This window comes from Delphinapterus leucas, chromosome 11, assembly GCF_059928025.1.
Source record: "Delphinapterus leucas isolate spDelLeu-1000000601 "Yukka" chromosome 11, BTC_Dleu_Yukka2, whole genome shotgun sequence".
Classification (NCBI taxonomy): Eukaryota; Metazoa; Chordata; class Mammalia; order Artiodactyla; family Monodontidae; genus Delphinapterus; species Delphinapterus leucas.
In genome coordinates this window covers 28565745-28579976 of record NC_143139.1, presented here as the reverse complement: position 1 = coordinate 28579976, position 14232 = coordinate 28565745, and the positions used below count along the sequence as shown (strand labels likewise).

The 14232-nt window shown below is 43.5% G+C and overlaps 2 protein-coding genes across 18 annotated transcripts in view; both read left to right on the top strand.

Moving 5' to 3' along the window:
* The first annotated feature begins 1811 nt into the window (after positions 1-1811).
* Positions 1812-2834, top strand: LOC149747979 (uncharacterized). Its single transcript, XM_089920510.1, has 2 exons — positions 1812-1970; positions 2263-2834. The coding sequence occupies exon 2, from the start codon at positions 2415-2417 to the stop codon at positions 2832-2834; it is 420 nt and encodes a 139-aa protein (XP_089776636.1). The 5' UTR covers positions 1812-1970; positions 2263-2414.
* Positions 2835-2854: 20 nt separating this feature from the next.
* CPNE8 (copine 8) overlaps positions 2855-14232 on the top strand; it is a 350243-nt gene continuing 338865 nt past the window's right edge. For 9 of the 17 annotated variants that reach the window (XR_016394895.1, XR_016394896.1, XM_022577941.3 and 6 more), the window contains exon 1: positions 2855-2997. Coding sequence is in view for 7 of the 17 variants with exons in the window: in XM_022577941.3 (XP_022433649.1) it covers positions 2861-2997 (137 nt within the window). In the remaining 10 variants the exon portion in view is untranslated. Of the gene's footprint in view, positions 2998-3554; positions 6844-14232 lie in introns of all 17 variants that reach the window. The other 8 variants (XM_089920505.1, XM_089920506.1, XM_089920502.1 and 5 more) reach the window with 3 other exon arrangements.

Here is a 14232-nt window from a genome sequence, read left to right as displayed (position 1 = left end):
ACACCGGTCTGAATGACCATCATCAAAAAACCTACAAACAGTAAATGCTGGAGAGGGTGTGGAGAAAAGGGAACCCTCTTGCACTGTTGTTGGGAATGTAAATTGGTACAGCCACCATGGAGAACAGTATGGAGGTTCCTTAAAAGACTAAAAATAGAACTACCATATGACCCAGCAATCCCACTACTGGGCATATACCCTGAGAAAACCATAATTCAAAAAGAGTCATGTACCACAATGTTCATTGCAGCACTATTTACAATAGCCAGGACATGGAAGCAACCTAAGTGTCCATCGACAGATGAATGGATACATAAGATGTGGCACATATATACAATGGAATATTACTCAGCCATAAAAAGAAACAAAACTGAGTTATTTGTAGTGAGGTGGATGGACCTAGAGTCTGTCATACAGAGTGAAGTAAGTCAGAAAGAGAAAAACAAATACTGTATGTTAACATATATGGAATCTAAAAAAAAAAAAAATTGTTCTGACGAACCTAGGGGCAGGACAGGAATAAAGACACAGACATAGAGAATGCACTTGAGGAAACGGGGAGGGGGAAGGGTAAGCTGGGACGAAGTGGGAGAGTGGCATTGACATATATACATTACCAAATGTAAAATAGGTAGCTAGTGGGAAGCAGCTGCATCACACAGAGAGATCAGCTCGGTGCTGTGTGTCCACCTAGAGGGGTGGGATAGGGAGGGTGGGAGGGAGATGCACAGAAGGAGGGGATATGGGGGTATATGTATACAAATAGCTGATTCACTTTGTAATACAGCAGAAACTAACACATTGTAAAGCAAGTATACTCCAATAAAGATGTTTTAAAGTCTTTAAAAGGTGCCTTTCTTAAGAATTTTACAAGAACATATTGTAAACCCATCTAACACCTGTCAAGGGCCCCTATTAAGTCTCTTTCAGATACCCCAGAACTGGAAAATTACTGAAGACTGCAAGTCTATTCTCTGAAAAACCACATCCTACAGAGACACAGCCGGCCCGGGTACTGCTGTGGACCAGAATAGACATAAACCCACCCCCTTTTCCTGCACCTTGCCCTGTGAAGCCCAGTAAAAGGCTCAAACCTCCACCCTTCGGTGCCGATTCTACTCTATGAGTCTGGCTCCTTTCCTCCCTTGGAAAGTGAATAAAAACTTTGTTTTCTTCTCTTGCTGATATTTCTGTGAATTCTTTCACAATCCGCGTCGGCTCACCTAATACATATTTTCATGATTACTAGACACAGAATAGATCTTACTTTTATTTCTTCAGTAGGCTTCTATAAAATAAAAGTATGGTTAGCTTAAAAAACATACGTAGGTCTCTTCCCCTAAGCTAGTTTTGGACAGCATAACAGAAATGTCTGGAGTTTTAGGACATTTTCCAATAGGCAAAGGGAAACAGAAAACTCTAGACTAAAGTGTGACAAGTGGTGGGTGGGGAGATCAGGAAAGGAAACCAAGAATGAAACGTGGGAAGGATTTTTGGCAGCGCAAAGCCTCCAGACTGCACCCACACATCCTCACCAGCAACTCTATAGATTCTCTACGCAGGTGGCTCCAATTGTATTAAAATGTTACAACCAACGTAGGGTAGGTCCTCAAATCACGAAAACGGTTCCTCCCTGAGTTAGTCTTGCCAGCGGGCAACTCAGTGCTTTGGCGCTTTAAAGGAAGGTGGATACCCATAACCCTCCGTCCCTCTGTACCCCTTCTCCTGCTTCGCGGTACTCCGCGTCCTGATCTCTGTCTCCCCCTGGTGGTGAGCGTCCGGGGACCCTCAGGCGCTGGGGTGACGCTGGAGGGAAGGTGCCTGTAATAAATGTCGCTGTAATGGAGGGGAGCGGCGGGTACCTCTCGCGGCTTTTGCAGCTTCTGCATCCTGGCACAAGTCTGGCGGCCCCAGAATCCAGTTTCCAGCACTGCGCTCACTCCGGCTCAGTTCTGCTTTCATCCGTCCAGGTTCATTCATGTCTTGCCGGGTGGGAGTCGGAGTGAGGGAGGTCTGTTTTGTGGTTGTGATTCAGGTTTTAGAGCGTAACTTCCATGCATTTGGAAACCAGGGGGTGCAGAAGAGCCCCGAAAGTAGAAGGATTGTCACCTTTAGACCCCCATGTTCCGAAGAACTCAAGGAAGAGGGAAACCAGATGGCTCCCTTAAATCCCATATAGTTTTTTCCCCCTCCACCTTAGGTCCACCCTGCTCTCATCTTGTTCCATATATTGATCTGTTACTTTACCACCGCATACATAAGGTTGGAGATCGTCCCCAAGTCCGTCTCATCCTCCCCAATCCTTAAGCGGCAGCGGGCGGACAGTTCAGAAGCGGGGACTCGGCTCGCCTGTCCTATGGCGTAGTGGGGGGGACCTCCGTGGACTCCGAGAGCGAGGTGAGGATCACCGCTGGATGGGAAGGGGTGGGCTTATGATGCGGGATTTAGGAACTGTCGTGGGTGTGAAGAGGCGGAGACAAAACCCTAACCGCGCTCCAAACCGGGCTGGGCTTGCTCTACTAGACGGTTGGGTTCTGGGTCTGCGGCCACCTATCCCGCCAGGCTGCCCGGTGGCTCCTCAGAGCCTGACGCTCAGAGCCGGGAAAGGATCGCGGAGTGTCCTCAGCCGGGGCTGCTGCCTGCAAGGAGGGGGCGGGGAAGCTGAGAGCCCGGTGCGCCACTTCCCCGGCAGCTTCAGCTTGTGCAGGCCTGGCTTGCTGCTGCCTCGTGGCTTTGCACTGAGGTCCGCCTCTCCCCTCCCTCCCACTTCCCGCGAGCTGCCTCTGCCTTCTTCCTCCTCAACCTCCAACCCCGACTGTCGGGAGCTGGGCTAGGAGCTCTCAGTCGGCCGGAGCTCTGGATGTGGGCGCCAGCCAAGCCCACGGCGCCTACCTCCAAGATGGACAGCCGCTACACCAGCACCGCCGGCCTCGGGGATTTAAGCCAGCTGAGCGCGGCCATCCCGGCCACACGAGTGGAGGTGTCCGTGTCCTGCAGGTGAGGACGCAGCCCTCCCCCTCCCTCCTTCTGGCTCCCATCTACCCTCCCATCTACCCGGTCGGTAGCGCTTGGCAAGCGCTCAGGGTACCCCGAGGCTTTGCGCGGGTGTGAAGTTGCGCAGTGAGTGGGAAATAGCCCGATTGTGGGTCTCGAGTCACCGCCGGGTCGAGTGACAGAGCGGAGAGCCGCAACTAGGAGCGAGTGTAGGCTACGGGACTGAGACTTAATTTCCTTTCTGGGAAATGCTGTAAAAGTTGGCTGGGCTGTGACTCAGCGGCGGGAACCCCTGGCCTCCGCCCACATTACAAGCCCTTTTTCACGTCGCACACCCGAGCTGTGGGGTTGGGTGATGACAGGAATCGAAGGGGACAGCATTGCCAAAAGCGCTTGTGAGCAATGCGCGCAGTGGCCCAGGACTCCCTCTGGTAGGCGTGTGCAAACCTGCTGTCTGCAAGGTTGGCTCCAAACCCGGCAGCTTCCTCCCCACCCACTTCCTGGAGCCATCCAGCTTGCTTCCCGCCCCCACCCCGGGCTCTTTGCCTTTGGCCTTCTAGGTGGAGATTTCGGCTGCAGCCTTACCTAAAGTGTGGGAAGTCAAGACATTTTGCCTGCAAGTGGATACATTTGAGTGTGTGTAACAACCTACACTCTGCTGTACGTTTCAGACTCCTTTGCGTGACGTTCTTTGGGTCAGTTTCCTTGTAAATAAAGCAGCATAATTGCTATATTGCAGAAGATTTTGAGAAACAGATGGACAGACTACACTAAATTTGTAATGGCAACAGAAGGAGAGAGAGAACTTGCAAATTATACTACTGACTGGAGCCCACTCCCTTGTTTGCATACTTTGATCTTTCTCAGTGGAAAGCTCTTCTCATCTGTCCACTTTTCGCTTGTTTTTAATGCCCTCAAATCCTCCCCTTCCTTTTTTTAGCAAAAAAAGGAAAAAATCTTGAAGAAATCTAATAAACAGGGGTAATCTTCGGTGTAAATAAGCCCCAAGGCATAAACTGCTATCAACCCAGTGGTGTTTAATTTTGCATTGTCACAAGACTAAGCTTAAAAGCCAAAGGAATGATTTATTATTATTTTTTTGGTGGAAACTCAAGCACCAACACTCCCCTCCCCCAAGGTATTAGGGGATAGGTGATAGATAGCTTTATAGCTATCCCTGAAACTATATCCCATGATTGCTTGCTTCCTCTTAAGTGACCTCAGACCATAACAGTAATTCTGATAGTGGTTGGTAACATTAAGCTTTTGCCTTATTGTGGTCACTGCTTTAAATGCTGCCTGAGATTTCTGTCAATTGAACAAGTGAATCTGAATGGAAAATTCTCTTTAGACCTTAATTTCTAGGCCTTTTTCTTTTCTCTGAAGCTAGCTTTGCGTGCTAGAGGGAGGTTATTAATGTATACAGATAATGCATAGCCTAAAGTCCTACAATAACAGCATTTTCTAGAGTTCTTATTCTCTGCTGAACATCCTACAAGTCTGAATGGCATGTGGCCTGTACATGGAATGAATGCAAATGTAAATTAAATCTGAATTCCCCATAAGCTCTTTAGGGGTGATGGAGAAATTATACCTTAGCTGGTCTTTCTGCCCATAAGGTCCGTATTTAACTGCTTGTTTTGTTGTTGTTTTTTTCCTCCCTTTGATGCTTGTTTGCTATGGGTGTAGTACTGGGAATCCTGAAGTCAGTTGGCTTTAAGCCAGTTTCTTTCAGCTTACTACCTCAGAACCTGGAGATCCCCTTGTTTCAGCCTTTTTTAATACCACTGATTTATGTATTGTTTTTAATTTTTAAATGTTCAAATAGAAAAATAAGTTCTGAAAGAGAACCCAAGTACTTTTTAGTACTTATACTGTTCATAATTGGATCTTGTAATGGTAGATGGTGGTGTCTTTTGGGCTTTGGCATAAGAGACCTGGTTATATATTCTGGCTTTGTGACTTACTAGTGTTGTTGCCTTGGAGCAAGTCTTTAAGCTTTCTAATGTCTAAAATGAAGATAATTATGGTATTTATGTTATATAGGGTGTTACCAGAGTTTAATAAAATGATATCTGAAAAATACTAACGCGATGTATGACACAAAAGAATGTTAAAAAATGTTAGTTATTATTATGATATTGGAAATAGTATTTATTGAATAAATGCATTATATATGATTCAGCTATGGAATTCTGTAAATAGTTCTTCTCTTTTGAACTTCAATAAATTGGTTAAAGGATACAAGGATAGAGATGGCCTTGAGATACCTGTTCCCTCTTTCTCTTTCTTCTTTGATATGTATAAAAAGCGTATTTCCTGGTTGTTTGTGGGGATTTTACTTAGCAACAAGGTGCAGCTGTAAGCCCCTTAGCCTTACTATGGGCAAGCAGAGCAAGGAATTACCTTGCCTTTTCATATTGAAGACTTCTTATGATTTGCTGACAACCCTTTTGATAACCTCCTTTCACTGTGTCCAATCTAAGACTTTGTAAAAGTTTTATGATGTTTGCATCTTCATTTTGAGGGAGGTGAGAAAATCAGCAATTGAAGCTTTAAGCAAAACACAATTCATGGAAATCATTTCGTCTATTCACTTATGGAAGTGTTTGAGTGTCTTATATGTTTAGCCCTATGCCATGCTCCATGAGAAATGCAAGAGAAGTTCGCTGAAAACATAAAATCTGGTTGGGAGATAAATATAATATTAGATTATATAACACACAATAACATAGGACTAAATCCAAAGATGAGGTTCATGCACAGGTAGGGAGGAGATCATTGTGGAACAGAGTACTTGGAATATGCTGCAAAGAGGAGATGGGGCTCAAGTGGAGACAAGACAGATTGGCATTGTTGGTATGAGAGAAAGGGCAGTATATGTGGAGTTTCCGTAGTAGCTACAAAGTTGGTTGTTAGAGTGACAAGTACACTTTTCTAGCTATATTTATGTAGAGATAAGCTCCTACTCTTTGACCTAAGCTTCTACTCATTATTTAGCTCTTATTGCATTCATTTTAAAAATTATGTTAATTTTTTAACATTTAAGATTTTTAAGTTATTGGGTTACCTAATTAAAGTGTCTATAGCTGAAATGATACAACCTTAGAAACATAAAGTAACATTTATAACATTCCTGTTTTATTCTGAAAACAGATTAACATAGAATAATGTTAAAACCAATGGGAAAAATAATATGCAGTAATTAACTGTTTTCCCTGGAAACTTGGTTTGTTGCACTATTTCTCACACACTGTTTTGATGATTTTTGTCATTTTCTCTGATTGAGAAATTAGCTTATCAAGTATAAAAGCAGGGAGGGCAGTCTATATTTCTAGATTTTGTAGGTTAGGTATCACATGTAAATCCTTTCAAAGCAATAATCCTGTAATGGTGATAAAACTAATTTTAAAATCTAGTGTGGAAGGAAGAATACAAAGTGGAAAAGTAATTCCTACTTTGTACTAGGAATTCTAAAAAGCACTTCCTGACCTGGCCATAACTGTCTTGCCTAATCTTCCACCACTCCTTGCATGAACTCTATGACTGAACATAGTCTAACAAATATGTGCTTACTATATGCGAAAACTAGGGCCAGGTAAATGTGGCTACAGAACACTAATAAGAGGTACAGTCCCAAAGCATGTGCTGTTGTCCTATTGGGCCAAACTCTCTTTGCCTATGTGGCTGTACACATGCTGTTCTCTGCCCTGAACGTCCCTTCCTCTCTTCTCCTTCTTTTCTTGATTAGCTTGTTCTCCTTCTTCAAGGCTCAGGTCAAACATCATTTTCTCTCATGACCCCGACCCCTCTTCCAAGCTGGATTTTGCTGTATTCTCAAAGCAGCTGGTATGTACCAATATTATAGTTATAATTCTTGGTCTCTGTAGTCTCCTTGAGGACAAGTTTTCTCTCTTTCGTATCTACACATTCTGAACTTGGCATAGAATAAGTAGTCAGTAAATGCTGGATGATGTAATTCTCTGAATGAATCATCTGTCATGGGGAGAGGGGTTTGCCTGTTAAAATACAAACCCCTAGGCCCCACACCAGATCTACTGAATGAAAATCTCTGGGACTAAGGTCCAGGAATCTGTACTTTTAAAAAGTTTTCCATGTGCTGGTTATATACATTAAATTAAAAGAAAGATATTGTTGGAATGAACAAATCTATGAATAAATCAACTCTGAACCTAGTATGTGAGCGGTAGTCAGAAATTTCTCTTTGCTTTAGATAGGGCCATTGGTGATTCATTCTCAACTTGCTGACAAGATGTTGTTACTCTGTCCTGGCACTGCTGACTTCTCAGACACCTCCTATTACACAAGGCTTATGAACTGTCTTTTGGAAATTTTGTACCAGGCTTTTTTTTTTACCATTTCCCTATACATTAAACATTTTAATTTACTTGTTTGATGAGCTAATGACTCTGACTGTAGTTACTTGGTTTGGATTAACAGTACCTGCCTCAGTGAGGTGCTAGGAGTATACTTTTCAATGGCATGCTGGAACTGGCTTAAATGGGATTGAAATAGGAATTCGTGTGCTAGTGGTTAAATACAGAGATTTTTAAATATTTAAGTTATGTAAGTCTAAAATTAAATTATATGAAAGACAAAGTTAAGACACTCAAAAATTATTACTTCCTAATTATTTTAGTAACTACATTTTATTATTATCTAGATTCTTTACTATCATCTATGCTCTGTTTCTTAAATCTGTGAGTTGAAAATATTATGCAATTATGTGCTACTGCTCATCTTATCTCAATCCATGTTCAGTGACATCACATTTGGCAGCTTGAAATTGACTGTGGTGGGAATATTTACATCATGGAAAGTGGCAAACACTACAAATCAGGGTTTGACATATTGTTTTATTGTTGTCTATGCTTAAGACATTCTGTGGGAATCAATTGGCTCTATAGAATTTACAATAAAAATATTATTTGTATATATTTTATTATTTGTAAATTGCTCAGCTACACATACTTTATATCAGTAAAATTTATAATAAATTATGTACATACAACACACACATACATTCAGTTTTTTGGGGGAAATCTGTTCTTAAACATACTTGCACATCACTGTTTATAGGCCTTTTGTAAAAGATAAAGCATGTACAAAGGAAAATTACTGCTGCTGTCAGGTTGTCACTATTAGAAATTGTAGTGTCAAGTTCGGCTCGGTCTCTGGTTTTACTTTTTTACTATAATAAGTGGGGTTGTGTGATCTTTTATAATCCATGAAAGGTTTTGGCAGCCTGCAAAACACTTCTTTTCTTCTTTTCATGTAGTCCTTTCCACATCTTTATTCTTCTTTTACTTTGAAGATTTTTTTTCATTTTTCCATCCACTAGTGGGATGTACTTTGCAAATTTATGTGTTACAGTTCCAACTCATTTAGTGATTAATTGAGCACTGGGGAAAGCAAATTCAATTCCAAGAGACAGAATCTGATTGGTCCAGTGGGAAGTGATACAGTTTGAAACAGATACTGATGCTGTTCCGAATATCTATGGTGAAAGAGAATCAAAGTGTTCGATTGGTGGCTCCACTCCAGTCCACATTGGTTTATCTCTTATACACACTTTACCCTTCTTTTGTCAGACAAAATATTCGACATTAGCCTGTAAATAGGTTTTCAAGTGATACTGATGAATTATAAAGTTACTATAAGCTAGGGAAATTAGAATACCTGTTATCCTGTTAATGAGGCATGTGACAGGCATGGCCATAACAGCCTATTCTCTGGCTCTGCAGTTCCTGAGGTCCTGTGGTTCAGAATTGTATTCACCCAATAGTGCTTTTTTGGGTTTGTCTTAACCCCAGAGTTTCAGGGAAATTTGTCCTAGGGGCATGTTTGGACAGTGCTTTTGAAGTCTCAATGGCGGAGTTGCCCAGGTATGTCTTAGCAGAGAAAAGCTTTACTTATGTTGTTGTTCTATCAATAGTTTGGTATGCCCTGCATTTTTTTTTTTTAGCATTTGGAGTGTTTAAAACAGCCTTGTAATGTGGAGAATGTGAGTCTAGAAGCAATTCACAAAGCAGGGCCCCATAGGAGAGGATGCTAAAGCTGTGCTCTTTTAGGTATGCTGTTTGTGGCATAATAGTCAGAAGCCTGAATTCCCTATTTGATTTTACTCAAGGCAGAGAAGAAAAACAATCCATCTCAAAGGGGTTTTATTCATTTGTTAGCCTGTTTTATAATAATAACACTTGCTTATTTGAGCCAGTTTGCTTAGCCTTGAGGAGCATGGGTGTGGAAGTAGACCAGTTCTAACACTTGCTAGCTATGAAAACTTGGAAAGTTACTTAATCTCTCTGTTCCTCAATTTTTTCATTTGTAGAGTGGGTATAACAATAGCCCCTACCTCTTATTTTGTTTTGAGGGTTACATAAGCTAATACATTTACATGAGTTAAAACACTGCTTGTCACATTAATTAAGCAATCAGTAATTACAAATAGATATAAGCACAAAATAAAAATCACCCACTGTTTCATCAAACTATATGCATTCAGTTCATTTCTTTATCTTGGGAGTCGGAGATATTGAATAATATCCTGCGAACTGAGAAAGAACTTTGAGACTGAAAAATGAAGCAGACAACTCCATAAAGTGCAATTATAAAGTTTATTGTGGGTAACTTACATACAGGTAGGAAAGATCAGGCGAACAGAAGATCCAGAGGCATTCACAGCTGTGCTTTGTACTGCCAAAAGGGGTATGGGGGATTTAAAGGTACCAAAGTTAAAAACAGAATCTGACTACCAAGTGAGAAGCACATCCACACAGACTGGAACCAGGGACACCCACCCCACTTCTGGGTCTCATGACCATTAACCATCTACCTCAGCAAAAGGCCCTCTTCCAGCTTTCATTTTAGATGAAGGCAAGGGTAAACATTGATAGGGAACTCATCTGGCTTGGGCGCATTCCTTTGTGAACTAGGCTAAAGCTCAGTCACCTGGAAAGGACTGCAGGCCTAAGATAGAGCTGACAAGATGGAGCCAGTATGGTTCAGCTCCACGCTGCACCCCTGACATCTATAAGGCCTGCACGATCTTATCCACCATTCTTCCGAGAATACCCTAGAGCCAGACATCAGAAGTTTACATGCTGGCCCCACCCATTGTCCCCGTGATGTAAGGCTGAAAGACAGTATACCCCTGGCATTACTTCAGAGCTAGACATTGGCAGCAATCTGCATACCCAGAAGTCAGAGTGGTTGTGGATGTCAACATAGGTGGTAGCCCAGGACAAGAATGCATTAGTGAAGGTAGGTGGCACTAATCTTAGAAGGAAAAGGCTAAGGATGATAAGTGTTTTAAAGGTACCAAGAAAGACAAATCTTCATTCAGAAACAACACTGTAGCAGTTTGATCTCCATGTGCCAGGATCACCCTGGGCTTTGATACTTTTCCAATAGGACAATACCAGACATTTTGTGCCTTTACATCGGAACTGGGCAGGGAGATATTATATGTGGGAGCTTCAGTAGGGGCTCATAAAAGAAGCCCTACTTCAGTCCCCCATTTGATTTCTATGGGGGTGATCACCTTGGTTATGGCTGGGCCTTCACTTAGAAAGATTGAGGAAATACTATGCCAGGCCTAGCCCTTACCCCCAAGGTATAAGGATGCCAAGCCACCTGGGAGGGGTATACCATTTGTCTCCAATCTGTCTCCCCAGGTAGGAGGTTCTGTGACACTCTTAGGATAAGACCCACATCCCATCAGATGGGTCTCAGTGCTCCTTCTAACACTTGTACCTTTAAGGCCCTAGTTGGCAGAGCAGGCAGAGTCAGTCTCTCATAAGCAGACCTGTGGCCTGCTGTGGGTTCAGTGTTTAGCAGCCACATGGCTTCTAATAGTGGTGGAGAACATCCTCTTAAAGACCCGTCTGGAGAAAGCTTCTTCAATGTCTCTTTCAGTAACCTGTTCATTCTTTCTACCAGCCCTGTGGCTGTTGGGTTATATGGCAGATGGAAGGTCCGTAAAATCTCCTGGGCTTCAGCCCATTCTTTTACATCACGACCAGTGATATCGGTCCCTTGGTTGCTGTCTGTATGAATGGGGATCCAGTACATACTTTCCAACTTGGTCAAGCCCCTAATCATGGCTGTCCGATTTGCCCTCTTACTGGGAAAGGCTTGTATCAGTCAGGTACCTGTGTCCACACAGGTCAATGTGTACTTGTGTCCTTCTGATAAGGGCAGGGGGCTGATATAGTCCACTTACCACCTGGTCACTGGACTAGTGCTCGTCCGATGTGACCAGGAGTATGTCTCAGGGGTCGTCACCACAGGCTACAGTGGGGGCAGTCCCTATCAACTGCCTGCCAGTCAGTGTATTTGATGGAGAGGTGTAACCTCTTGGCTATCTCCCAGGTGGTTGGGGCCTCAGTGTCTGTCCTGGTTTTCAGTGAAGCCACTTTGCCACGTCTGAGGGAGTCTGTAACTCTTCCAGGAGGACAGCTTCCTCCTTGGCTAGGGTGTCTGCTTTGTGGTTCCCAGGCAGTGTAGTTGGAGAATGTGCAGAGACGTGCCTTACCTTGATGGCAGTACTGGGTTGTGTGCACACATCCCAGATGTCCCTCTGTAGGTCAGCTCCCCACAGGTGCCGTCCCAAGATAGTCCAGCTTTCCTGATGACATTGTGACATCCACATGGTCAGTCCTTTTCACACAGCCCACTTGTCTGTGGCTGTATAGAGGGGCGTAGATTGATGAGTGATCTCAAGCTATACTGCCCCCAGTTCAGCCCGCTGACTGCTATGCTTAGTGCCTTCTTCAAACCAAATGACATTGAAATCCAGGCGAACTGCTGAAGTGGGCCAGGTGGGGATATTGCCTTGACTGCTGCCATTGGTGAACTATGTCTCAGGAGGAATGGTCCCGATTCCGTCTTTGACTTGGCTGAGAGGGGAGCGATGGGTGGTATCTGAGGGGCCATGTCTAGATTCACATAAGACCCTGACCCAAGGAGAGCATGTAATTTCTCAGACAGCAGGCTTGAATTGTATACATTACCTTGTTGAAGGTATGGGTGCCACTTTTGCAGTGTGCTTACCTGGGCACAGGCACTTTTTGGTTTAAGGAGCATGTTCTTAACCCATTCACTTACTGGGAGGGAAGTTTGAACAGACACTGGTAAGTCCATGGTGAGGCCTTCTGTTTTTGCTGCAGGGCCAGGTAGACTACAAGGAGCTGTTTTTCATTAGGGCTGTACCTCACCTGCTGTCCCTTCTACAACTGAGAATAAAATCCTAGTGGGATGCAATTCCTTTCCTGCCTTTGCCACAGGCCCTAGCCAGAACCTTTCAGGTATGAGTCAACATCTAATTCACAGGCAGCGTCCCACGTAAGTACTCCCAGAGCCTGAACCTGTTTTACTACAATTTCAGCCTTTTCAAAAGCTTCCTGAAGGTGGATGTCCTAGTCCCATTTTTGTCCCTTTCTAACCAGAGAGTACTATAGGGGCCGTATTATTTGTGCCAAATGCGGTGTGAAAGGATGACAATAATCTAGTGACCCCAGAAAGGATTGTAATTCCTTGACTGACTGGTCTGGCCAAGGCTTGGATTTTATCGATAACCGAGGCTGGGGTAACTTTTGTCTTACCTGACCAGATAACTCCCCAAAACTTTACTGACTGCCCAGGTCCCTGGATCTTGTCAGTGTTTATTACTTCCTATCCTCAGTTCTGTAAATGTGTCTGTAAAGAGGCAGTAGTTCGGGGCAGGAGTGACAAGGCATCAGAGGTCAACATAATGTCATCAATGTAATGAAATAATTCCAGCTCAGGGTGGGGCTTTCACCAGATTTCTAGGTCCTGAGCGACCAAACTATGACAAATGGCAGGACTGTAAATAACCTTGAGGCAAGACCTGAAAGATCCATTGCCTCCCATCCCAGTTGAAGGCAAATTGATCTTGAGAGCTAGCACACAAAAGAATGTTGTAAAAGGGGTTACAGAGGTCAGCCACACAATAGAAAGTTTTCAGCGCAGAGGAAAGATGTTCTAAAATAGTAGCAATATTGGAGACCTCCACACGGATGGGAGGAACCACCTTATTTAATTCTCTTTAGTCAACAGTCCCTTTAGGCCATTTTACTGGCTGCAATGGGTTATTTTAGGGGCTATGCATGGATCTAATGACTCCCACATTTTCTAGTTCTTTAAGTGTAGTAGTAATTTCTTCATAGCCCCCAGGCAGCCAATACTCTTTGACATTAACAATCTGGCAGGGTAAATGGACAAGGGTTCACTTTACATGGCCCACCAACATGGGTTTCACCACTCTGATGCGAAGGCAGAACTCTCCAGTAGTGGTGGTCAAATCTAGGTCTTGTGAAACATCAACGCCTAGTATATATTCTGGTATGTGGTCAATGTATATGAGGGACAGGCAGGGGACAAACAGCCAGTTTGGAGATATAAGCTGGTTTGTCTTACTCGAATAGTTTGGCCCCCTTATCTATCTATAGCCCGTATTCTCCCCCAAATTTAAAAAGGTTGTCATGCAGTAAGGTATACTCAGCTGTGGTATCTACCAGTGCTAAGACTGTTCGTGCAGGTCCAATAAATCATCAGTTCCACTTGGGGCTTCCAGTCACCTCCTACAACACAAAGTAGAGGGCAACGTTGTCCCAACCCCTAGTTCTCTGCATGTAGGGGATCCATCCTGGCGTTCTACTTCTAGTGATGGGACACTGGGACCCACTGCCACATGTTTATGGTCAGTAGGCAGAGGAGTGAACTGTCTTGTTAGGGCTTTCCACAAAGATAGCAGGACTTAATTAGGTTGCTTATCAATGTTTTCCTTTGGAGTCCTTGCTACTCCTATATCCTGCCAAAGTTGTTTGCATGTCAACTGGGTTGGTCCTTTCTGTGTTTTCTCCATCCTTTCTTTGTTTCACCTTTATTTCTTTATTTTTGTTTGCCTTTCTGTTTCCTTCGTGGTGGACTTTTTCTGTTTCACTGAGATCTGCTATAATTGCAACTACCAGAGCTATTGCTTTACTGACCATAGGTGCCAGAACTGATATTAAGGTGCTATACCAAGCTCCAGGAGCAAGACTGTAAGAAGCAATCCTTCATACCTGTGGTAAATATTTCTTCATGGGTTGCCTGAGTCTTTGTTTGAATGAGTGGTTGAGTCCTTGGGTCATCTTTCTCTTCAACAATTATATTTTCCTACTCAGAGGAATCATTACACCTTGGATCCTACCA

Coding starts and splice junctions, on each gene's coding strand:
- LOC149747979 (XM_089920510.1), top strand. CDS start 2,415: ATGGGAAGGGGTGGGCTTATGATGCGGGATTTAGGAACTGTCGTGGGT.